This window comes from Pyrus communis, chromosome 17 (assembly GCF_041283825.1).
Source record: "Pyrus communis isolate YQ-2024b chromosome 17, ASM4128382v1, whole genome shotgun sequence".
Lineage (NCBI taxonomy): Eukaryota > Viridiplantae > Streptophyta > Magnoliopsida > Rosales > Rosaceae > Pyrus > Pyrus communis.
In genome coordinates, this window is record NC_142581.1 from 8,985,336 (window position 1) to 9,009,842 (window position 24,507).

The 24,507-nt window shown below is 38.1% G+C and overlaps 2 protein-coding genes and 1 pseudogene across 2 annotated transcripts; 2 read left to right on the plus strand and 1 right to left on the minus strand.

Moving 5' to 3' along the window:
- The first annotated feature begins 5,040 nt into the window (after positions 1 to 5,040).
- Positions 5,041 to 5,943, plus strand: LOC137709116 (F-box/kelch-repeat protein At3g06240-like). The gene has a single exon (XM_068448241.2). The coding sequence runs from the start codon at positions 5,041 to 5,043 to the stop codon at positions 5,941 to 5,943; it is 903 nt and encodes a 300-aa protein (XP_068304342.2).
- A 1,072-nt stretch (positions 5,944 to 7,015) lies between these two features.
- LOC137749466 (7-deoxyloganetin glucosyltransferase-like) lies at positions 7,016 to 9,178 on the minus strand (annotated as a pseudogene).
- A 758-nt stretch (positions 9,179 to 9,936) lies between these two features.
- LOC148689399 (uncharacterized) lies at positions 9,937 to 17,041 on the plus strand. The gene is made up of 4 exons (XM_088688465.1): positions 9,937 to 10,771; positions 11,978 to 12,403; positions 13,093 to 13,698; positions 16,980 to 17,041. Exons 1-4 carry the CDS (start codon positions 9,937 to 9,939, stop codon positions 17,039 to 17,041), a joined length of 1,929 nt encoding a protein of 642 aa, XP_088544591.1.
- Positions 17,042 to 24,507: the final 7,466 nt, after the last annotated feature.

Genomic DNA, 24,507 nt, shown 5'->3' on the forward strand with positions numbered 1-24,507 from the left:
TCTTGAAGATGCCACACCACCACCATCTCTAGAAGCCCTTGAAGAAGATGACAGGTGAATTTCTCTACAAGCGATATTTTACTTTAAACTAAGATGACAGGAAATTCTGGACAGTACTTCGTCGATCTCTGCATCGACACTCCTCCACCTCGCCTCTTTCTCGTTTCTGATACTGACAGCGATCTCGTCTGGCTCACCTGCTCTGCTTGCATCGATTGCTCCAACCGCGAACCTGGGAAGAGGACCCCTCTCGTTTTCCTAGCAACTGAGTCGCTTGTTCAGGAACAAATTCTCGTAATGCCTCATGGAATATACCCTGTCCCCGTCGTCGAAAAGTTATCTTCGGATCAGAGGCGGTTCTCCAGACTCCGTTGTTTCGAATTCGACACCAAACTTTGATCTTTGTGTCAATGTGTTGGGGGTGCGCGAGGCCAGGTCTGCCCAGGTTTAGTTTTAAACTCGCTGGGAACTCAATGTTTTCAATCCCTTCATCTTTATTTTTAATTTTTAATATCTATGTGTGTAACAACCCATCCCGTAATTTACGAAATGAAGGGGTATTTCTGTATTTTTACTTTGGTTGGGTTTTATTTGTTTAAAATATTGCTTTTTGATGTTAAATGGTGTGCCTATGGGTGGGTTCAAAAAACCGAAAACCAAACCGAACCGAGGCCGAAAAAAATCGAACCAAAACTACCAAACCGAACCGAACCAAATTTGGCTGGTTCGGTTTCGGTTTTTAAGGTTTGGAAATCGAACCGGACTGAACCGAACTGAAAAAAAAATCATATATAAATACTAAAAAATACATGTTGCCGTCAGGGTTTGAACCCTTTCCCTGCGGGTTGGGGTTGGTTGTTGCAAGCCAACTTGACTATAGGCTTTGTGTTGTTATAATTGTACCAGTAATTTATTTATAGGTTTCTTATGTTTAATGCTTTATAAAATTTCTTAACTTTACAAACCCTAGCCGTCTCTCTCCCATTTCATTTCAGATCTCAAACACCTCTCTGTTCCGTCCGCTGCTTCCTCTTTGCCTTTGCTTCCTCTCTCTCTCTCCCTCTCCCTCCCTCCCTCTCCCTCTCCTTCCTCTCTTCCTCCAAATCACTCTCTCTCCAGTCTTCTCCTGTCCTCCTCGCGGATTCCTTCTTCCAAACCATGATTCTCCCTCGCCCTTTTCGAGATCCGACGAAAAGAGGAATTGAAAGAGCTTGCGACGATCATGACGATATCGCTGCAACAAAGGTTGTGGTTTTATTTATTTGTCAGTTCATAGGTTTTTAATTGTATGGTTACCCATTTGAAATTTATGTAATTTAAGGTGAAAAAGTTTGTATTTTTCTCTGAATATGTTTTGGAATTTTCTAGATCTATTGTTGACTTGACTATGAATTTGAATGTGGGCACTGGGCATGCGCTATTGAAGTCCGATTATGGTATTTAGAAGAACCCAATTGCTTCTTTTTTTTTTATTTGCATCGATCAGTTAATTTGTTAAGTTATTTCATGATTTTGTAAATTTTAAAGTTTTTGAATTTTGAATCTTAGAGATGTACATTTCCTTGAAGAATATATGTTTATGTATTTGCTTAACTTTTGAAAATTTGAATTCGTTCTACTTGATCACAAGTAGTTGAATTACTTGAATATATTCAGGATTTTGAGGCTCTCAATTCTCTAATATATGAGAACTGGGAGGTTGATAGGTAGGTTCCTTCCATTTACATCATTTAAAAATAAAAATAAAAACCGAAAAAAACCAAAACTAAACCGGAAAAAACCGAAACCGAAAAAAACCGAACCAAAAAAAAAAATGAACCGAACCGAAATTTCGGTTCGGTTTCAGTTTAGGCAAAAAACCGAACCGTTTTGAACCGAACCCAGCCCTAGGTGTGCCCAAAGGGCCCACCCTTGATTTTGGTCCCCCCGCCCATTTCTTTCCTTCTTTCCCTCCTTATTTTCCCGTGCATCGTATCTCTTCTCTCTCTCTCTCTCTCTCTCTCTCTCTCTCTCTCTCTCTCTTTCTCTCACACCCTCCACCTTTGTTGACTCTCTCCGTTCCTTTTCGATGCACTCCCACACACACACACCTACACTTACATACTCATACACAACCACCACCCCCTTGACCATCCTTTTCTCCCTCACCCCTCTACCAATCACTCTCCCTATCTTCTTGGCCTGCACTGGAGCACAGTCACTATGCTTGCACTTTACTGGAAAGTTTTCAACAGTGCAACTAAGGTAAGCCTCATAAGATCCCTTTAGATCATGTTTTAGGTTAGTTTAGGGTGGTTTGAATGCAGGAACAACTCGAGGAAGCATTCTCCATATTTTCTGGCGAACCCCGTAAGTTGTAGGTCATTTTCCGGCCAGCCACCACACACCTTGAATTTGGTACGAATCTCTTCCTTGTTCCTTGGGCTTCATTTTGGTATATTGCATGACTTGTTTTGGTTACGTTTTGGGGTTGAATTGAGCTTGGAAAGCTCTGGCTTTCCTCGTCCTTGAAACCGGCCTGGAAACAGGCCAGGCTCAACCCAGAGACATTAACTCGGCCTAATCCTTGGGCCAAGCTACCCGGCCCAATCTTGGGTCCAGCCCTTAAAGCCGAGCCCAAAACCTTTGTGCAACCAAGCCCAAAACTAAAGTGAGCAACCCAAAACCTAGGCCTTTGGGCCATTGAACTCAGGCCCAAACCACGACCCTTTAGCCCAACCCATTTCAGAGCCAATGGAATATTCCCATGTTGACTTTTTGTTGACTTTTTTGAAATTTACCCGGGACCCCTCTTAGGGTAATTCGACGTCTTGAATCTGTTTTTTTATGTCCGTTTTCCCAATCGTTTGAATAGAGTTTTTTTAATTGGACCCTTTATGTGCTTAGGTGTATTTATTGTGGCATTTCCGTCTTCGCTAGTTTGCGTGGCTCTTCGGTGGCGAAGTATCTATGAGTGGACCCCTTCTAAAATGCATGTTTTAATAGTAGAAATGCATACATGAAAAGCATGACTTAATGGTTATGTTTTATGAGTAAATTAAATTTACACCTTATGATTATCATACTTTACTGAGAATATTTTGGAATACCATATTTTATCGAACTTACACTCTTTGTAGTATACATGATGGATAACTATATACTATAAAGAGGTTTTGAGGTATATGATATATGTTTTATGGTAAGATTATATTCAATGGTTTTGTGCGTATCTAGTGGTCACTGTTCTACCTACGGGCGATGATACTTATATTGCCTTTGGGCGGGCATGTGTAGGGCACTGTTCTGTGCGTATGGGAGATGATACTTATATTGCCTTTGGGCAGGTGTGTGTAGGGCACTGTTTTGTGCTTACGGCGGAAGATACTTATATTGGCTTCGGTCGGGCGTTGGTAGATGGCTTCAGCCGGAAGATATTTATATATGATACCACTAGTTAGCACACTATACGATATATGTTTCATGAAAGGTTTTATGGCATGCTAGGGTTTTCGGAAAAACCTATTACATATTATGCTATTGAGTTTTCATAAAACTTTGGGGGTTAGTATGTTGATAACCGTTTCAGTATTATATATATATATATATATCAATTTGATCAACGCATGTTTGTTTCAGGATTTAGAATCGAGGTGTACAATCCCGGCGTCAAGGCACTTCCGCATCAGCATCTTTGAGTCCTCTTGATGTAGGATCCATTCTTCTATTCATTCAATTTTATATTCTTCCCTTTAGTGTTCTAGTTAGATTGTATGCTCTGAACACGTTCCTCATTTGCATAATCATTGTATTTAAATTTATAAGTATTGTTTATAATTATTATTTCTCATGCATCCTAATATGGCTTCGTCACCTTTGAGTGTCGGCCAGCACGTACCTACCCTGGTGTTCAGGGAATATCAGGGTCGAGCGTGTCAACGTGGGCCCTAGGTTGACACATGGCGCCTAGTCATTGTCCACATGGAAGCCACGTTACAAGTTAACTGCTGTTTTAACAGAAAACTTAACAAATGTATGAAATTGTCTAAGAATTATCACTGTAGGTACCAGACTAGGATGAAAAAAGCTTGATGTATGAAATGTTGAAAACCCAGAAATTTCAGGGTAGTATAAACTAAGATGTACCCTAGTTTTTAATTTTTATATTTAATGTCCACGTGGTACCCAATCATTGTCCACGTGGGTGCCACGTCATTAGTTAACGGAGGTTAGGGCGAAAAACTCAACAGATGTATGAAAGTGTTTCAGAATTATGACTTTATTAGGTACCAAACTGGAATGAAAAAAAACTTGTACTTAACTCCTTGTTTGAATGTAGTTGACTACTCGTATCTATTCGAGCTTGATGTGTTCTTTTTTTTTTTTTTTTTTTTTTTTTTTTTTTAAATAGATAGTTTGAGTGGTATTATGACTTGAAATGAGAAACATACAACATTTTTCTTTTTGAACGAGTGAAATGCTATTTACTAACTGTCAGATTTGTTGGTGATAGCTAGTAAATCGTTGCTACGATCTTCGAGGAACTTCGACCAAAATTTGAAGGTAGTTGAATGAAAGGCTGGTGGAAGTGCATAGCTTTCGGAGAAACAAAAGAATGAAGAAAGCTAAGCAATCTCACGAAATTTGATTTGTCTATAACATATATTTTTTAGTTTAATTTTTAATTTTTTAATAATTTTTTAGTGCTTGGGTGTTGTAAGGAAGTATGTGTGTTCATTCAGACATTCCCAATTTTTATATATAGTTCGAGAAGTACCTTGTCGACACAATGCTTTCTGCAAAGACAAACTCAAGGGGTTGTTCTTGTATTTACCTCCTTTTTCCAAGAATCTCCACTTCGAAACTCCCGCCAGCACCTGGAAGCAACACTACCACGGCGGACGGCCCCAATAGCCCCCGGCAGCTGAAGCAACCACAAGTCCCCTCTGATAGTGAACTCCATCAACGAGTACCTCTCACTGACTACAACGACATTATTATCGAGATCCTCTCAAGGCTCCCAGTCAAATCTTTACTCCAATTTCGGTGTGTATGCAAGTCATGGGGCGCTTTAATCTCCGATTCTCATTTGTTACGAAGCACCTCAGCCACGCTGTACTCACATGCATCAACAACACCAGAAACTTCACCCTCCTTATCTCGTCCGCGTGTATCCACTCCATTGTCCACGTCGCATTGGCGGATCAAGAAAGTGATGCTCATGTTCATGTCACAGGTAAAGAGCCTGATTTTCCAGTGAGGATCCCGGATATTGTTCTTACACGAATTGTGGGTTCCTGCAACGGCGTGATATGCCTAAATGTAAACTGCAACATAATTATCATATGGAACCCTTGTACTAGGCAGTCCAAGGTATTACCAAAACCTCTTTATTCAGGTTTCGGTTCGCTGTTTTATGGATTTGGTAATGATCCCACCACGGATGATTACAAGGTAGTCCAAGGATCATCTAAAACTACATGTGGTTCTAAAGAAGTCGTGATTCAAGTTTTCTCACTCAAATCTGATTCATGGAGGAAGAGTGCTGACGATGATCACATCAATTACTTTCAGTTGAACGGGAAGGGTTGCTTATTAAACGGAGCTCTACATTGGGTAGAAGTTAATATGTTTGCTTCGCAAATTTTGTCTTTCGATTTAGCAGATGAGAAATTTAAGCATATGTTGCCATTGCCCTACCTCGGCAACAAAAACTATGTCTTTGTGGGAGTTGGTGTTAGTAAAAATTGTCTATTTGTGTATTCTTACCCAATGGAGACGGATCTTCGGATATGGGTGATGAAGGAGTACGGAGTCGCAAAATCTTGGACTAAAGTGGTAAAAATTCCTTCGGATCAGATCCTACCTGAAGAGTGCAAGGAATCTTTCAAGCCTCTATGCATTTTAGAGAATGGCGAAGTTTTGTTGGACTACAAGCGAAACATATTGGCGTTGTATATATAATCCGGAGGGAAAGACGTTTAGAAACATTGTTATCGGGACTCAGTCGGAAGTCACCGTTTACATGGAAACGTTAGTCTCGCCAGTTACCGGCAGGGGAACGGTCATCTGAATCAAATCCCCTCGCAATTGTTTCCATCACATTTTAAGCATTGTAATGTAATATATGTTTGGTTTAATCTTCTACTTCCATACTGTTGATGGATTCTGTAATATTAAGTGTTTTCGACATGTGTATTTTGTCAAATTTTTCTTCCCTTGCATGATTGCCAAATATATTCCTTTGCACTAGATAGTTGATTAATAATCATATGTTTGATTGCAAACAATTGTGTATTTCTAGATATAAAATGAAGCTTTCGGAACAATGCATGTGTACAACACTTAGTATTACGGTAAGTGTTATTTTCATTCATTTATAATTAAGACGTTTAGGTTCAAATTTTGTGAATGTTGAATCCGATACCAATTTATTTCTTTACCCCTTATCGTAAATCTATCGTTATATCATTAGTGGTCTCTACATATGTCTAACTATCAGCTTAACCATTATTTACCATTTTCATTTTCCCCAAATTATTTTTTGACAAACAATATAAAATGTACATTAAACTACAAAGAGAGAGATTCAAACACGGAACCTCAGGTGCAATGACAAATGCTCTAACCAGCTAAGCTACAAACCACTTACAAGTAGGGTTGGCCACGGGCCAGGTTTATTTTTGGTGGATCCGAACTCAAATTTTTTTATTAAATGAGTCCAAGCCAATCTGGGTTTATATATTTTTATTAGTGGAATTGGCTCATTTGGATTGTTGGATAGGGTCCGGCTCCTACCTATTAAAAATACCCTTTGTCAACCCAAAAGAAGTGAAAAGACCAAACTAACACTACCAACAAAACTAAAAAAATAACCAAAATAAAAGTTGTGTACAATATAATAAATAAAGAGTAATGCAAGGGAGACTAAAATTGTAGACAAAATTTTGAAAACTAAATGACATGGAAGTTGATTGGATTATAATTTAAGCGTTGGTTAACATGCTCATTCTTATTGGTAACGCATCATTTAGTTCGCAATTTTGTCTACTAATTTAGTCTCCACAACATCACCCATAAATTAAACTGAAGTCCCCTAAAAACCTCCCTAAGTCAATCTAAAATTTCCAGCAAACCAAACAAAAAACTAAAAGGTGGTATTGCCTATGAGGCAAGGGTATGTATGGTCTGTTTTAGACAATACACAATAGCCTCTAAGCACTACATTTTTGTAAGTTAATTAAGACCAACAATAACATCGACAACAACAAAGTTAAGGCCAATAAAGGTTGCCAGGGACAACACCTAGCCTTTCCTTAATAGCACTTGATTCACTAAATTGTCTAAGTTGGTCCATGAAGAACCAATTGGTTCAGTGGCCTTTTCTGCCAGTTTCTTCCACTCCATGGCCTTATTTTTCATTTTCTTACCCTTCTCTCCCACAATTATCTTTTTGACAATCTTCGCGACATTGTCTCTCTTGGCATCCTTACTGATCTCCATGCCAATACCCCATTCATTACAAGTATAGAGCCAATTTCTTCGTTGCTTGCCAAATAAGGGACAACAGAGCATAGGCACTCCAGCAGACAGACTCTCAATGGTTGAATTCAAACCACTGTGTGTTAAAAACACTCCAACTGATGGATGGTTGAGGACTTGCTCTTGTGGGCACCAACTTGTTATTAGACTTCTTTCCTTAGTTCCAGCCACAAACTCGGGTGGAAAAATTGCCGATTCACCAACTACCAAATTGGTCCAATTACCCAAAAGAATGGAAGCTTGCTATTTGCAAGTCCCCAACCAAACTCAATAAGATGTTGCGGTGTGACAACTGCTAAACTGCCAAAATTCACATAAACAACATATTTGGTGCCTTGGCGTTTAACCATTTGAAGCACTCCATTTCTTCTTTCCACAGATTACCCATAGCCTCCAAAAAGTCTTCTGGTACCTGATTGAGAAGCAACTGGAAAGGACCAACAGTGTAAACATGTGGAAGCATAGATGACAAAGCATCCAAAACATTTGGCTCCAATGCATCAAAAGTATGAACAACAACTGCTGAAGCTCTATGAACTGCAACAGCTGCTTCCAACATGAAGTTAAACTTGATGTCATTGGGATTAGTAGTTTGAAAGGTGATGGGAAGATCCCCTAAACAGATAGCTTTTACTCCTGGAATCCAATCTAAGACCTTACCCAGAAAACCATTTGTGAAGTAACTCTCATCTGCAATGCAACGCATAAATATGTCAACAAAAAAATCATTATTTGTTTAGGCACAACCAATTCATCATAAAAATCAAACAGTTGCTTCATTAGCATTTATGTATTGACCTTTGGAAGGTGCAAGTCCTTTTCCCACCAAAGTGGGGTATTGCTTACAGCCCAAGAATCCGACTGTAGCCAAAGTAAAGAACACTGCGATAGGGAGTCCAAGTTCTTCAGCAGCTGTGATAGCAAAAGGCATGAAACCATCTGAAACAACGGAAGTCACTGGAGGACTAACACTACTGTAGGAAATCATCGCGTCATTGAGTTTTAAGAGGAGGTTGCGAAATGGAGCCAAGAAGTTTTTTCTCATGGAATCAAATAGCAAAGAGAGGTTTAGGGATGTTGCATCAGTCTCTGAATCTGGAAGGCCATCTGGAATTGTTTCAAACTGACAATCGGGGAAGCCATCAAGGGAGTTTGGTCCTAAAGATTTAAGAAAGCGCCTGTGGTTGAACTCCGTATTGACAAAAGTTACATGAAAACCTCTTTAGTGTAGGAGCTTTGCTAACTTGAGCATAGCCTTTATATGGCTTTGAAATGGAAGGGGAATGCATACAACATGAGGCTTATTACAGACTATAATATTGGAATTCATATCTTAGATTTTGTGGTTTGAACTCACACTAATGTAGCACAAGTTTATAGGTCTAACAACATTTATGTGCAAGATCCGGCTGCCATCTGACAATGAGTTGTAGAAAGAGACAAGGGTATAGAAATAAGTAATGGGACGGCTTCGGCAGGGTTTTGTTCCTTTTTCTACTTTCGTATAGGTTGAAATGGAACCTTTGCACAATAGCCTTGAATAACTCAATTTTATTTGCTCTCAAAGACCAACACATCAACAACAAAATTATGTTGTCCTCAATACTTGACCATGTCTCTTAATTGTCCTAAATGTCAAGATTTTAGAGTCACGTTAGCTGCTCTATTGGATGGTTGTTTATTTGAAGTAGGGTTGGAAGTAGGGTTCCTAAGAGTTGGAAGCATCATGGCGTATCATGGAAGAATAGAATAATGGAAAGCTAGCTAATGCATGGATTCAAACTTTCGGCTAAAACTTAAGTGATGCTTTAGTGCATCTTAGTTTAATATCTACTTTAGGCATAATGCAAGCCTTGATGATGTTTAGTTAGGTAGAGTGGAGACCTCATCATCATTGTAAGGATTAATTAGTGGTTTAAGTTAGGTGGAGGTGTCATGGAGGGGTCTTAACTCTCCATTGTTTCCGTAGCTTTCCTCTTAGTTTTCTATAGGTTCCTCTATATATGTTTTGTTGTTCTTGTAACTAAAAATGATGAATGAATGAGATACAATTCATTCCTTGAAAATCAACATGGTATCAGAGCAGGAAAAATAACCTGCTTCTGCTTCATCCGAACGTGATCAATCCTCAAGATGGCTGAAGACAATCCTCTTAGGTCAGATGCTGAAAGTTCACCGGTTCTTTCTTCCGGAAATATGTCTGAGGTGGATGTCAATCCAAATCAAAGGTTAAGCTCAGTCTTGTTAAATGAGTTTAATTACTTACCTTGGTCGAGAGCAGTGAGCCTTGCTCTAGGTGGAAGGTCCAAGCTAGGGTTCATAAATGGAAGCATAGAAGTTCCTGATGCTTCCTCACCAACATATGAAAACTGGCTTTGCAAGGATCAGCTAGTTATGTCATGGCTCCTAAATTCCATGGAGCGTAAACTAGCTGAAATATTCAGTTATTCTGAATCATCATTCGAGCTATGGGAGACAGTCAAGGAGATGTATGGCAGTCAAAACAATGTTGCACGTGTGTTTCAACTAAAGAAGGACATTTCCAACCTGCAACAAGAAGGAAAGCCATTTGTTCAACTTCTTGGCAGCATGAAGAACATGTGGAATGAGTTGGAAATGTATCGGCCTCATACAACTGAAGCGTCCGTGCTACTGAAAAGGGCAGAAGAAGACAAGATATTCCAACTCTTGTCAAGCCTCGATTCAGGATACGAAGACCTACGAAGCCACATACTCATGAACCCCGAACTACCTTCCTTCACCAGTGTATGTGCAACAATCCAACGTGAAGAAGTACGAAGGAAAGTCATGAACATTGGCACAAAGACCAATGTAACTGAAGCAATGTCTTACCTAACCAACGAAAGAAAATACAAAGTGAAGAATCCACACTTGAAGTGCCAACATTGCAACTATACTGGCCATGTTAAGGAGATATGCTGGATTTTACATCCAGAATTAAAGCCAGAGTTCATGAAGGATAACAAGGGCTCACAAAGACTGAACCGTGCACCACACAGAGCCAACAATGCATCTACCTCAACCTTACATGGGTCTGACGCACTCAAGAGCTTCACAGCAAATCCGGCTGCACTCATAAATGAGTTTGCAGCATATCTTCAAAGCAAGAAAGAAGAGGTTAAGAGTGATCAAACGATCGTTTTTGAAGATGGAAACTCAACAGCTTTGCTAGGCAAGTTCGCTGGTTTTCTGACAGACACACAACACATGTCCCGAGATGACATGCAAGGTATCATGACTGCTTTCAAAACTGCTCTTAATGTAAATATGATGCATGATTTTTGGATTGTTGATTCGGGTGCCACAGATCATATGACCAATCATGTTTCTAAGTTTCAAAAGTTTGAAAAATTTTCGCAACCTTCTCAAGTCTCAACTGCCAATGGTGAGAGTTCCAAGGTTTTAGGCAAGGGAAATATCCACTTAATGTCGGACAAAATTGAGTCAGTAGCCTTATATGTTCCTTCTTTTCCATTTCAACTTCTATATGTGGGAAAAATCACCAATACCTTGAATTGTTTAGCCATCTTCTCTCCTCACAATGTCATTTTTCAGGATTGTCTCACCAAGAAGACGATTGGTGAAGGGTTTTATCTAGATGGTCTCTATTACATATCAAAGAGCAGTCCCAGGGGATTTCAAGCCAAGTCCAATCCATCCCAAGATAGTCAATTGTGGCATCAACGTCTAGCTCATCCTTCTCAACCTGTTTTGTCATCCTTGTTTCCAAATTTAGGGAATGATTTAATTTCGTGTGAAACCTGTCATTTGTCTAAGGACACTAGATTGCCTTTTAACCCATCCTTATCTAGGACTAGTAAAGTTTTCGAACTAGTTCACTCAGATGTATGGGGACCAACGTTTGAATCTTTCGATGGTTATAAGTATTATGTGATCTTTGTTGATGATTTCTCTAGAGCCACTTGGTTGTACCTTTTAAAGTCTAAGAGTGAAGTGATGGAAGTATTTAAGGATTTTCACAACCTTGTTAAGAACCATTTTTCTTCTCAAATTCAAACTTTAATATCTGACAATGGCACCGAATACACGTCCCATCTCATGTCACAATATTTAAGCAATCATGGTATCATGCATCAAACAAGCTGTGTTGGCACACCTCAACAAAATGGTGTAGCCGAAAGGAAAAATTGTGACATACTGGAAAAAACAAGAGCATTAATGTTACACATGAATGTACCAAAGAGATTTTGGTCCCAATGAGCCATGCCGGCTGTGTACATCATCAATAGACTTCCTAGCCGAGTCTTGGGGTTTAAATCTCCCCTTGAAGTCATGAAAGGAAGAAAAATCGACCTCTCACATCTTAGAACCTTTGGTTGTGTCTGTTTTGTTCATATTCAGTCACACCATCGAGATAAATTGGACCCTTGAGCTCTCAAATGCATTTTTCTTGGTTATTCATCAACACAAAAAGGATATAAGTGCTATGATCCCCAACTGAGAAAAATCATTGTATCCAAAGATGTTCGATTCCATGAAGCTAACCCTTTTTTCAGCAAGTCACTTGAAGCCACAGGTCAGGGGGAGTGTATCTTTGATCTGCTTCCTCTACCAAGAATCAGCACTCCAGATGAAATCAGCACTCCAGATGTTTTAAACGAAAGAGGTTCTAACCATGACAACAATGATGAATCTCCTACACCACTCACTGAAGTCAACAATGAAGGCACTCATCCTTATGGTTCTGTGGATGATGATAACAGCGGCAACCAAGAAAATCTTCAAAGTGTGGCTGATAATTTGAACGAGGATGAGACAACTCTCCAGTACCTCGACGCAACCCTCGGTGTGATAGACAACCTCCCACAAGACTTCAAGATTTTGTCACATATAAACCGAGGTATCCAATCTCCAATTGCGTGTCGTATCAAAAGGTGACTCCATCTCATGCTGCTTTTCTTAATACCATTTCAAGTCACAGTGAGCCTCAAAACTTTCATGAGGCTAATAACCAAGTTGTGTGGAAAAAAGCAATGCGAGATGAACTCAAAGCACTGGACCAACATAACACCTGGAGCATCACCAAACTTCCAAAAGGAAAAAGGGCAGTGGGCTGCAAATGGATCTATAAGATCAAGTTTAATTCTGATGGTTCAATTGAAAGACATAAAGCCAGGCTGGTGGCTCGAGGATTCACTCAAACATTTGAGGTAGATTACAAAGAAACATTTGCTCCTGTTGCAAAAATGAACTCAGTTAGGGTCCTATTGTCTGTTGCCGTCAATAAGGGTTGGTCCATGTACCAAATGGATGTAAAGAACGCCTTTCTACATGGTGATCTTGAAGAAGAGGTCTATATAAGATTGCCACCAGGACACCCTCAAAGCCAGGAGCCTGATTTGGTGTGTAAGTTGCATAAGTCGATTTATGGATTGAAGCAATCGCCTCGTGCTTGGTATGCAAAACTAAGTTCAGTTCTTCATAGTGTTGGTTTCAAAAGGAGTAATGCAGATTCATCATTATTTGTTCGCACGGGAGCTGCGAGCAAATTAGTTGTGTTGATATACGTGGATGACTTAATAATTACAGGTGATAATGCTGCAAAGATCTCCACACTCAAAAAGTCACTTCAACAAAGATTTGCGATTAAAGATCTTGGGGTGCTGAAGTATTTTCTTGGAATCGAAATGGCATCTTCTCACAAGGGACTATTTCTTAATCAACGAAAATACGTCATGGACCTACTCAAGGATGCTAAGCCTGCACTTACTCCTCTCGATAGCAAGCTTAAACTTGACTTGGGAGGCACACCACTCTCGGATATCAGCTCCTATCAGAGGCTTGTCGGTAAGCTGATTTACCTAATGATTACCAGACCTGACATCTCATATTCAGTGAGTATAGCCAGTCAATTCATGCATTCCCCCACCATCGAGCATTTGAACCTTGTAAAAAGGATCTTACGTTACTTAAAAGGGTCCGTTGCTCGTGGCATCCTCATGACGAAGAATGACAACACTCAAATCATGGGGTACTGCGATGCAGATTGGGCAGGAAATGCCATCGATCGCAAGTCCACCACTGGTTACTGTACCTTTGTCGGTGGAAATTTGGTCACATGGAAGAGCAAAAAACAAACTGTCATCGCAAGATCAAGTGCCGAAGCTGAATATCGTGCAATGGCCTCAACCGCGTGTGAGCTGATATGGCTAAAAGGACTTCTATGTGACTTAGGTGTGTTCACGACTCAACCAATGACCTTATTTTGTGACAACCAGGCTGCTATGCACATAGCATCAAATCCAGTCTTTCACGAGAGGACGAAGCACATTGAAGTCGACTGTCACTATGTTCGTGAACAAGTACAGTCGCAGGTGATTCAGACACATTATGTAAAAAGCTCCGATCAGCTGGCCGATATATTCACCAAACCTCTGGCCTCTCATCAGTTTCAAAGACTCCTCTCCAAGCTTGGATCCATCAACCTTCTGGATCTAGCTTGAGGGGGAGTATTGGATGGTTGTTTATTTGAAGTAGGGTTGGAAGTAGGGTTCCTAAGAGTTGGAAGCATCATGGAGTATCATGGAAGAATAGAATAATGGAAAGCTAGCTAATGCATGGATTCAAACTTTCGGCTAAAACTTAAGTGATGCTTTAGTGCATCTTAGTTTAATATCTACTTTAGGCATAATGCAAGCCTTGATGATGTTTAGTTAGGTAGAGTGGAGACCTCATCATCATTGTAAGGATGAATTAGTGGTTTAAGTTAGGTGGAGGTGTCATGGAGGGGTCTTAACTCTCCATTGTTTCCGTAGCTTTCCTCTTAGTTTTCTATAGGTTCCTCTATATATGTTTTGTTGTTCTTGTAACTAAAAATGATGAATGAATGAGATACAATTCATTCCTTGAAAATCAACATGCTCACTACTAATTACACTAATATTGTCTCCACTTAACCACTTGCACCACTTAACCACTTGCACAACGCGACATGTGTTAGGTCTTATCACAAAAGTCTCGGTGTTATTAGTAGTGAATCCATTTATTTATAAGTAGTCATATATTACGTCAATTTTTTTATGCATAATTGCATTCTTCAACGCTAGAACTCGATGAAGTAATTTCAGTCTGATACATGAAGTACCAAAGCTTGGAATCAAAATGATATGACCATAAAACCGAAAAGATAGGAAAATATTGAAATTAAATTGCAAGCCGGCCATTCTAAAAGTTTCAGAGAGCACCACAATTCGTGGTTTCTGGTATGGCCGCCAGTTTAAAATTGGTTCAGCAGGTCTAAACCCTAAAAACTAGAATCTTGAAGGATTTTACCATATTCCGACAAGTTTGCTATACTTTGTTAGACTACCAGCCTATGTATTGGTGTCGACTAGTCCCTACTTTAATTTTGATGATTTTGCTAACACATTGTAACCAAGTTCAAATCCCCTTCTCCAGAAAAATATCATAACATAATTCTTCAGCTTCATTGGAACAAAATAATTTTGATGAGCCTAAAATAATTCAAGAACCACGTACCATACAGCTGACAGAGCTCATAAGACAATTTTAAAGAAAGACAAAAGCTAAAGCACGATGATGAGATCATTGAATATCGCCACGCACCCCTTGTTAGCATTGTTTAAACATGTATTTGTTACTTAATTGTATAATCTATACAGATTAACATGACTTAATGCATAATCTATACAAATTAACTAACTTAGTTGCGTAATCTATTCAAGTTACAGATCACTACAAAGTAATAAACAAAGAAACCGACGTGTACGTGAGTAGTTTTCATTGAAAATCGGGAAACTTATTCTATGCATGGTATTACGAACAAAAATCCTAATCTTACCATCAATTTGTACCATTTCTCTAATAGAGATGAGACCCACATGCATTGCCAGGCCTATCTCTATCAGTGAAATAGTACAAAGGATGATACAAATAAATGATAAGTGTAGCGTTACTCTATTACGAAACACAGCCACGGTGATGCATGGTTCACCATTCATAATCAACTTAGAAGCTTACAGAAAGATCAAGAACAATTCAATGCAAGAGAAAGAGAGAGAGAGAGAGAGAGAGAGAGATTTCTGTAAAGAATTGCTAATTCTCATTAACCCCTCTTCGAACCGTACAATCAGCTATTTATAGTAACTACGACTAATAACCACTAAGCTTACTATGTAAGCTACATCTTGTACTAATAACATCTATCACCAGATACAATTGCCACCTGGCATTCTTGATAACTATAGCTATTACCCCTCCCCCCCTTCAAGCTTAACCTGGGGTTCCAAGGTTAAGATTGATACAATGCCGAACAAAAACAGGACTATGAAGTCCCTTGGTAAGAATATTAGCTATTTGGTTTGTGGTAGAGACATATTGAACTAGCAAATCACCCTTTTATACTTTTTCCCGAACGAAATGAAAGTCAGTATCAAGATGTTTAATACGAGAGTGGAAAACCGGATTAGTACTGAATGCCAAGGCTGAAATGTTATCATAATTAAGAACAGGAGCAAATAGAAGATAAACATGAAGATCTCGTAGTATATTTCGAATCCACCAAACATCAACAGCACAGTGAGCAAGGGCCTTATATTCAGCCTTAGTGGAACTCTGAGAAACAGAGGATTGTTTCTTGAATTGCCAACAAATAGGATTGGAACCCAAATAAACTACATAACCTGTAATGGACCTGCAAGTGTTGATGTCGGCAGCCCAATCTGAATCAGAATAAGCAGATAAGCTAACATCAGAAGTAGCTTTGTATGTTAACCCACAGTGCAGAGTCCCTTGAAGATATCATAGAATTCTCTTGACCAAGTGCATATGAAGATCAGTTGGATTCTGCACATATTGACAAACAATGCTCACCGAATGTGCTATATCAGGTCGTGTAAAAGTAAGGTACTGCAAAGCACCCATTATACTACGATAAAAAGTTGAGTCCGAGAGAGAAATGCCCTTAGAAGCAAGCAATTGAGTTAACATACAAGGTTTACAAGATTCCATCCCAGCCTTCAGAAAAAGCTCTTTAGTGTACTTTGATTGATGAACAAACAAATCACCATTTTGTTTGTATTGAATTTTCAGCCCTAAGAAATAAGTCAAAGGACCCATATCTTTCAATTCAAAAATTTTTGCGAGACTGTTAATGACTTGTTGAACTTAAGTATCATCAAAACCAGTCATTATAATGTCATCTACGTATAACAATAGAATGACCACATGCATAACATCATGCTTGATAAACAAGCTAGTATCAGATTGTGAATTTGGAATGCCAAGCTTGAGGAGCTTGCTTGAGCCCATACAAAGACTTAACAAGTCTGCAAACATAAGAAGGATTCTCAGAGCTAACAAACCCCCTAACTGCTGCATATAGACATTCTCTTGTAAATCACCATGAAGAAAGGCATTAATGTCTAGTTGCCTAAGTTTCCATTTATGTCTTGTAGCTAAGGCTAAAATAAGCCTTATTGTGGAATGTCGTACAACCGGACTGAATGTCTCAGAATAGTCAATGCCATGTTCCTATGTAAAACCTTGAGCCACCAATCTTGTTTTATAGCGAGCAATACTACCATTAAAATTCTTCTTGAGTTTGTAAACCCATTTACATCCGACAACAGATCGATTAACAGGAGGTGGAACCAAAATCCAAGTGCCTTGAGATTGTAAAGCATCATACTCTTCCTGCATGGCCTGCTGCCAATGACTATCAGAAGAGGCAGTCTTGAAGTTCTTAGGTTCATCAATATTAGTGACTTGGGCTAGAAATGAATAACTAGCAAAAGAACAAGATTCTGAGTCCAGCTGCAATGACTTTAATTCTGGAAAATAAGCTAAATATGCAGAATAATCCTGCCTAGATATGGCACCAATTTTCAATCTTGTTTGAATCAGAGAGGTAAGACACATTGGTGGGAAGAATATGTGATGAAGAAATAGGAAGTAATACCTGAAGTTGTGCAGAATGATGGACAGGTAACAAAGATGATTGATCCAGAGTAGGAAGAGTAGCACTACCATGAGTTGTTGAAGAAGATGTTTCAGATTCCGAAGAGCAGTACTAACAGTTGAAGTTGAAGAATTATAAACTGACTGTAATGAACCACTTGGCATTCTTGTGTCACTGTGTGATATCGGTACTGTATTGGTCTGATGTACTTGAGGAACAAAAACTGGAAGAGTAACCACTATAGGGGAAGACACTGGTGAGTTAGAAACCCCTGAAGATAACTGAGATGGAGTACACTGCATCCTTGTGGCTGGAAAAATGGTCTCATCATGCACAACATGTCTAGAAATCAATAATTTGTGAGTCTAAATATTATAGCAAATACAACCCTTATATCCAACTGAATAGCCAAGAAAAATGCATAAATTTAACCTTGGTTGAAGCTTATTAGTGTTATAAGGTTATGAGATAAGGAAAAATAGCAGTCCCAAAAACTCTTAAATATTGCAGCTAAGGTGGCTTGTGATACAAAGCAGAAAAAAGGAGAATCCATATGTAAAGACTTAGTAGGTAACCGATTAATTAAATACACAACATGAGCACAAGCATGAAACCAAAAGGATTGAGACAACCCTGTTGTAGTAAGCAAAGTAATTGTTGTTTCCACAATATGCCTATGCCTTCGTTCAAAAAACCCATTATATTGTGGGGTATAAGGACAAGAAATTTGATGTACCATGCCTTTGGAAACCAAAAAATTCTTAAACTGTCGACTAAGATATTCACCACCTCCATCGGATTGAATACATTTAATAACAAAACCAAACTGAACAATTACAAAATTATAAAACTACACAAATACTTGAAAAATATCTGATTTATTGCATAGAGGAAAAATCCAGATAAATCTGGTACAATCATCCTCAAAGATTACATAGTATTTATACCCTTCAATGGATTTGATTGGAGAAGACACCCATATGTCAGAATGTATTTTCTCAAAAGGTAACAAACACATATCAGATTCAATAGGAAATGAAAGCCTAGACATTTTTCCTTGAATACAATGAGAACACATTTTATGTACGTCATCAATTACATGAGAAATCTGAGACTTATTCAAAATAAAAGACAAGACTTCATTGGTACAATGGCCCAACCTCTAATGCCACAGTGAAGACTTGATATATTGCCCAAGATATGCTGAAACTATACTGATCTGCACTAAAGAATTCATAGGTCTTGCAACTAGAATCTGAAACAACTCATGTGGCTTACTCTTGCCTCTGTAAATGATCTAATTTGTTACCTTGTCATGCACATAAAGCCACACATCATCACATATAAACTAGCACTTATTATCCTTAAATAATTGTTTGACAGACAACAAATCCTAAGTAATTTGAGGAACATGTAAAACATTAGTCAATTACAATGTATGTGAAGAAGTGTGTAGTAAAGTAGAACCAATGTGCTTTATAGGCAAACCTTGACCATTGCCTATTTTAATCATGTTAGAACCTTCAAAAGGAGTAGGTTGTGCAAGATTAAAAACATCAGAGGTCAAGTGATGCTAAGCCCCGGTGTCAACCACCCAAACATCATTAGGAGAAGAAGAATTCACATGTTGAGCTTGCATAGCATGAAGAGATGCACTAGGCTAAGAAGAACCAGGAAATAAAGTAGAAGATGATGAATAAGGAAACTCTTGATGAACTTGTAGTGAAGGAGGAGGAGGTGCTCTCTGATAAGCAAAATTCCCCCGATTATAACAATCCAATGCAATGTGTCCACGTTTTCCACATATTTGACATTCCTGCAAATGAACCTGATTTGAATTTGGATTTCTGTGATAATAGTTAGGAGTTGTATGACCTCTTCTCTGACATATCTGACATTCAGGTTGCATATTGAATCTAGTGTCTGTGTTACCAGGCCAAGATTGCCATCCTCCTTGTCGGTTATTAGAATTCGAATTTCTGCATTTGTTGTAATACCTATAACCACCTCTTTGCTGTCCTCCAAAGTTATTTCTCTGAGTATTGGAAGGCCTAAGACCAGAATTATAAGTAGAAGAGGCATTACCAGTGTAACCAAAACCATATCCATAAGAAGATGATTGCTGATAAGGATCTGATGGAGATAATGGAAATTGAAATGAAAACTAAAGAGGCATGGAATTAGGAAGAAAAGAACCAGCGAAAATCGTGCCAACAGTAGCTAAAGACAACCTATCATTAGAATGAGATTGGGATGAAGAACCTGAACTCCCTCCAAATGTAGAAGAAGAACCTTGCATGTAAAGAGTGCTATAAAGTGAGAAAGAGTGTGTTCCATACTGTCAATATGTCTTTCGATGTTAAGAAGCTGAACACGAAATTCTTTTAGAGAAATAGATGTCTCCCTAGCAAGAATAACTGTTCTAATTATTGCATACTCTCTTGGTAAACTAGCCAAGGCTGCAATGATCAAATCATTATCAGATATTGCCTCTCTAGCAGCAATGAGTTGATCTTTGATAGATTTAAGCCGAGAAAGAAACTTGTCAATAGAATCGGTTCCTTTTTGTAAAGTCTGAAACTCAGTTTTCAACATATTAATCCTCGATTTAGACACAGTAGCATATCGATCATCAAGAACTGACCAAGCAGCATGAGCAGTTGTACAACCAAGTACATGATCAATAGCATCATCTATCAAAGTAGCAATCCAAAGACTAAGTAGGGCCAAATCAGTTTGTTCCCATTCCTGAAAAGCCACTATAATTCTTTTGTAACGCCTATATCAGTATTGATAACAAATTTGGGAGGACAAATTGAAGTTCCATCAAAATGGTCAAACAACTTATAACCCCTAAGTACTAACCTGAACTGATATGCCTATTTGGAGTAATTTGTATCTCCTAGCCTAATTGTTAACATCCCTAAAATTCCTTCAATCTTGATTTGAGAATTAGTCATACTGAATTATCAAGAACAAGCACAGATCTTTAGCAATCAACACAGAAATAATATATTTAGGCAATTGGCCTTCACAAATATATCAAGAACACTAAACAAATTTCACCACAAATCTTGGCATCGGCCTTCACTAATATGGTATCAACTTTCACTTATATGACATCGGCCTTTACTTATATTCTTAACAATCAATCACTACTATGGCATCGGCCTTAGCAACAACAAGTACAAAGAAACCCTAAAGAACTAAAAATTGCAGTGATTTTTTGTACTATGGCATCGGTCTGCAAGAACTACCCGAACATCAATAGAAACAGAACATATGCCGAATTTCCACAAAAAAAAAAAAAAAAAAAATCACAAGAAATTAACAGCTCAAGAACAAAGATCAAGATCCAAGAAACCTTACAACCCGCAATGAAATCAAGCGCCAGTCAATCAAGAACTCTACAATCCACAGGTGAATCGCAAGCTCTAGATACCATCATAATCAACTTAGAAGCTTACAGAAAGATCAGGAACAATTCAATACGAGAGAGAGAGAGAGAGAGAGAGAAGCTCTAGATACCATCATAATCAACTTAGAAGCTTACAGAAAGATCAAGAACAATTCAGTACGAGAAAGAAAGAGAGAGAGATTTATGTAAAGAATTTCTAATTCTCATTAACCCCTCTTTGAACCATACAATTAGTTATTTATAGTAACTACGACTAATAACCGCTAAGCTTACTCAGTAAGCTACCTCTTGTACTAATAACATCTGTCACCACATACAATTGCCACCTGGCATTCTTGATAACTATAGCTATTAACCATCTCATCATATTGTATTAATTCATGACATAAACAATTAGTCTCGCAATTTGCAACTCAGCACATATAATACTTGATCTTATTCCTTTATCCAGCTGCCACGCAAAGGTAAGGGAGATTAGACAAACCACCTACACCTTTTATTTTCTGGTGAAGAGGAGGAGCACACCACCTCTTTTCGGTGAAGATGACTACCATTCTTTTCAGTTTCCATCATACAGGAACTTTGTTTGCTGCTTCATATATTCTAGTGCTCTGGATGTTTAATCGTTAAATCTTATTTTAAAATATAAAAATCAGGATTTAATGGTAAAAACACCCAACCAAGTGATGAGAGCAGGGGGGATCTATTCAAGGGAAAGGGATCTTCTCCAGCTCTTTTTCCATCTGAGCCTACTTACCACACAATGTGAGCCCTTGAAATTTGAACCAACGGTTAAAAACAGGGGCCCCATTAAAAGTTATAATAACTTTAGTCGTTGGATTAAATTTTAAGGATCCGGATTATGTGGTCAGTAGGCTCAAATGAAAGGGATCAACGGTCTGGGGAGGTGATGGAGGCGAGCAACGATGTGTAGGCTGGTTGATAGGAGTTTTACCACTTGCAAAAGTAGGGATAAAAACACTTAATATTCTTACAAGATTAAAAGGTAGTTATCCAAATCTTAATTAATTATTTGAAACAAAATTTGAAAAAGGATTGATTTTGGAATTTAAAATAATGAAAAACGAATTTTATGAAAACAATTAGCAAAATCAACAAGAGAAAACAATTTAAAGTAAATCAATTCAAATGGAAACAGTTTATAAAGATAAAATTGTAAAATTATATTTTGTCATCATCTTAACAATCCTATGTAATTTTATCAATTACTTATCAATTACACATGCAACTTTGAAAGTTAGGTTTTCTTTATGCACATGCTATTTGTAGCATTCAAGCTGAAGGTTACGTTTTCCTTATGCATGTTCTACTTGTAGCCTTCAAGCTAGAACATATATCAAACATGCAATCTATTTGTGGCATTCAGATTAAAGGTATTTTGGTACTACAGATGTTTTAATCGTTAAATTTTTAATTAAAAATGTAAAAATCAGAATTTAATGATAAAAACATCCAACCAGGTGATGAGAGCATAGACGGATCTAATCATGGACACAGGTTGTCCCGGAACCCTCCAAAAGCCTGAAGAAGTGCCTACAAGGACCCTGAAGGACCACCTGATAGTTTGGGCAGCAGGTTAGGTGATGGAGGGGAGTGGCGACGTGCAGGCTGGTTGATACGATTTTTCCTACCTGCAAAAGTAGGAATAAAAATATTTAAAATTCTTGTAAGATTACATGGTAGCTCTAGTAAGAATGCTCATGCAAGGTGGTTCTCACAGGAATTATTTAAAACAATTTATGTAACAACAAATTAATTAATTATTTGAAACAAAGTTTGAAAAAGATTGATTTTGGAATTTAAAATAATAAAAACGAATTTTAATGAAAATTGTTGGAACCAAATTCGCGCACCACCATGAATGGTGGTTGTGCACAAACTCAAGTAACCTGCAAAATAGAAAACAACAGTGAGTAAGCCAATGGCTGGGAGGGGGTGTGCCAGCCAAAGGCTTTCCAATTGTCAAGTTAGTGAATGATTTTAGACTCAAGCAGTGGGCAAGATAATTCTAGTGTTTAGATTGCGTTACCCTTGATGGATCCTAAATGGGTGTATTTATACCGTGGAATAGAGACCTTTTAACGATAGAATCCTCATTCTAAGACGGGAGAATCCTAAAACTAAAATTGGTGAAGTGATTATGCTCGGGGGTCATAATAATACTTCAAATTACTTTGTATCCAAAGCAAAAGAAAATTTGCATAATGTCGTTGATGTTTCATATCAAGGCATGAAACAACTGTGATACAAAACATCTCGATTTGACGTAAAACATTGTTGGCCTACCCCTCATCATAGTTAAGTCACTTCTGTTTTCCTATGCCAGGAAAATAATTTTTATTTTCTTAACCATTCGTCTGTATTGGCCTACACTTAAGAAATAAGGGAGCAACAAGCGGTTATCTAAAGGGATAAAAAATGCAATTTTAATGGCCAACCACTTTAGTTGGTACGACTAGTTGGTTAATTCAGCCAATAGGCTCATGTTATTGTTTCGCCGAGCATCAATAAATTACATTCTGCTGCACAAGTTTATCCTCTAGAAAATAAAGGTGATGTGTTTGGTGATCAGCTAGAGAAAGGATTAATTTCCTTAACCATTCAACATGCAGACCGAAGCTCAAAGAAACTCTGGATGTTTTAACATTTAGATCCTTGTTTAAAATTATTAAAATCAAGATCTAATGGTAAAGACACCCGACACTGGATGTTGGGAGTATAAATCCACATCAGGGAAATGAGAGACTTTGCATGTGATTATAAGTAATAGGGCTACCCCATATATTACCCATTTGGTTTTACAGTGGAACATCAACTTTCTTCATGGTAAGAGAGCAAATTATCCATGTGTGAAGCCCAAGGCCATACGCACTCCTCGTTGACCTATTTGTGTTATCTACGTGTTAGGCTTGAAAATTTGCAAAATGCAAGGGGCGTGTTGAGAGTATAAATCTCACATCGGAAAAGGACCTTACATGCGCTTATAAGTAATTAGGCTAATCTTTGTATTGTTAATTGGTTTTATGGTGAAACCTTGTTAATTGGTTTTCATAAACAAATTGACAATATATGGAGTAGCTCAACTATTTATATGCACATGCAAAGTCCCTTCTTTCCTCAAGGTGAAATTCATGCTCTCAACTCTAGATACTGGCTAAACCTCATCTCTCTATATATACCAAGCATTTCAGCCTCCCCCTAGTGAATCACACGATAGTGGTTATGGAGAAACTAAAATGTTTCTATGAGTCTTTCCGGCTTCAGAAAAAGTGAACTGTCATAATGAAACCACCCGCTATTCTCTTTTTAAAAGAATACACACACACACACCATTGATCAGTTTTTTTTTTTTTTTTTTTTTTTTTCATTTATCATTTTGAAACCCCTCCACTTTTTTTTATTCAAGCTACATCTAATTATTTCGAACCTCACGACGGGGTTTCAAACCTGTGCGACAGGCCTTAATTAACAATCTGACTAACAAACCACATTACAAACTACAAACGAACATATGTTTATTAATTGAAAAGAAAAATTGTCATCATGACTATGCACTAAGACTATATTGTAACTGATTTATTGTAAA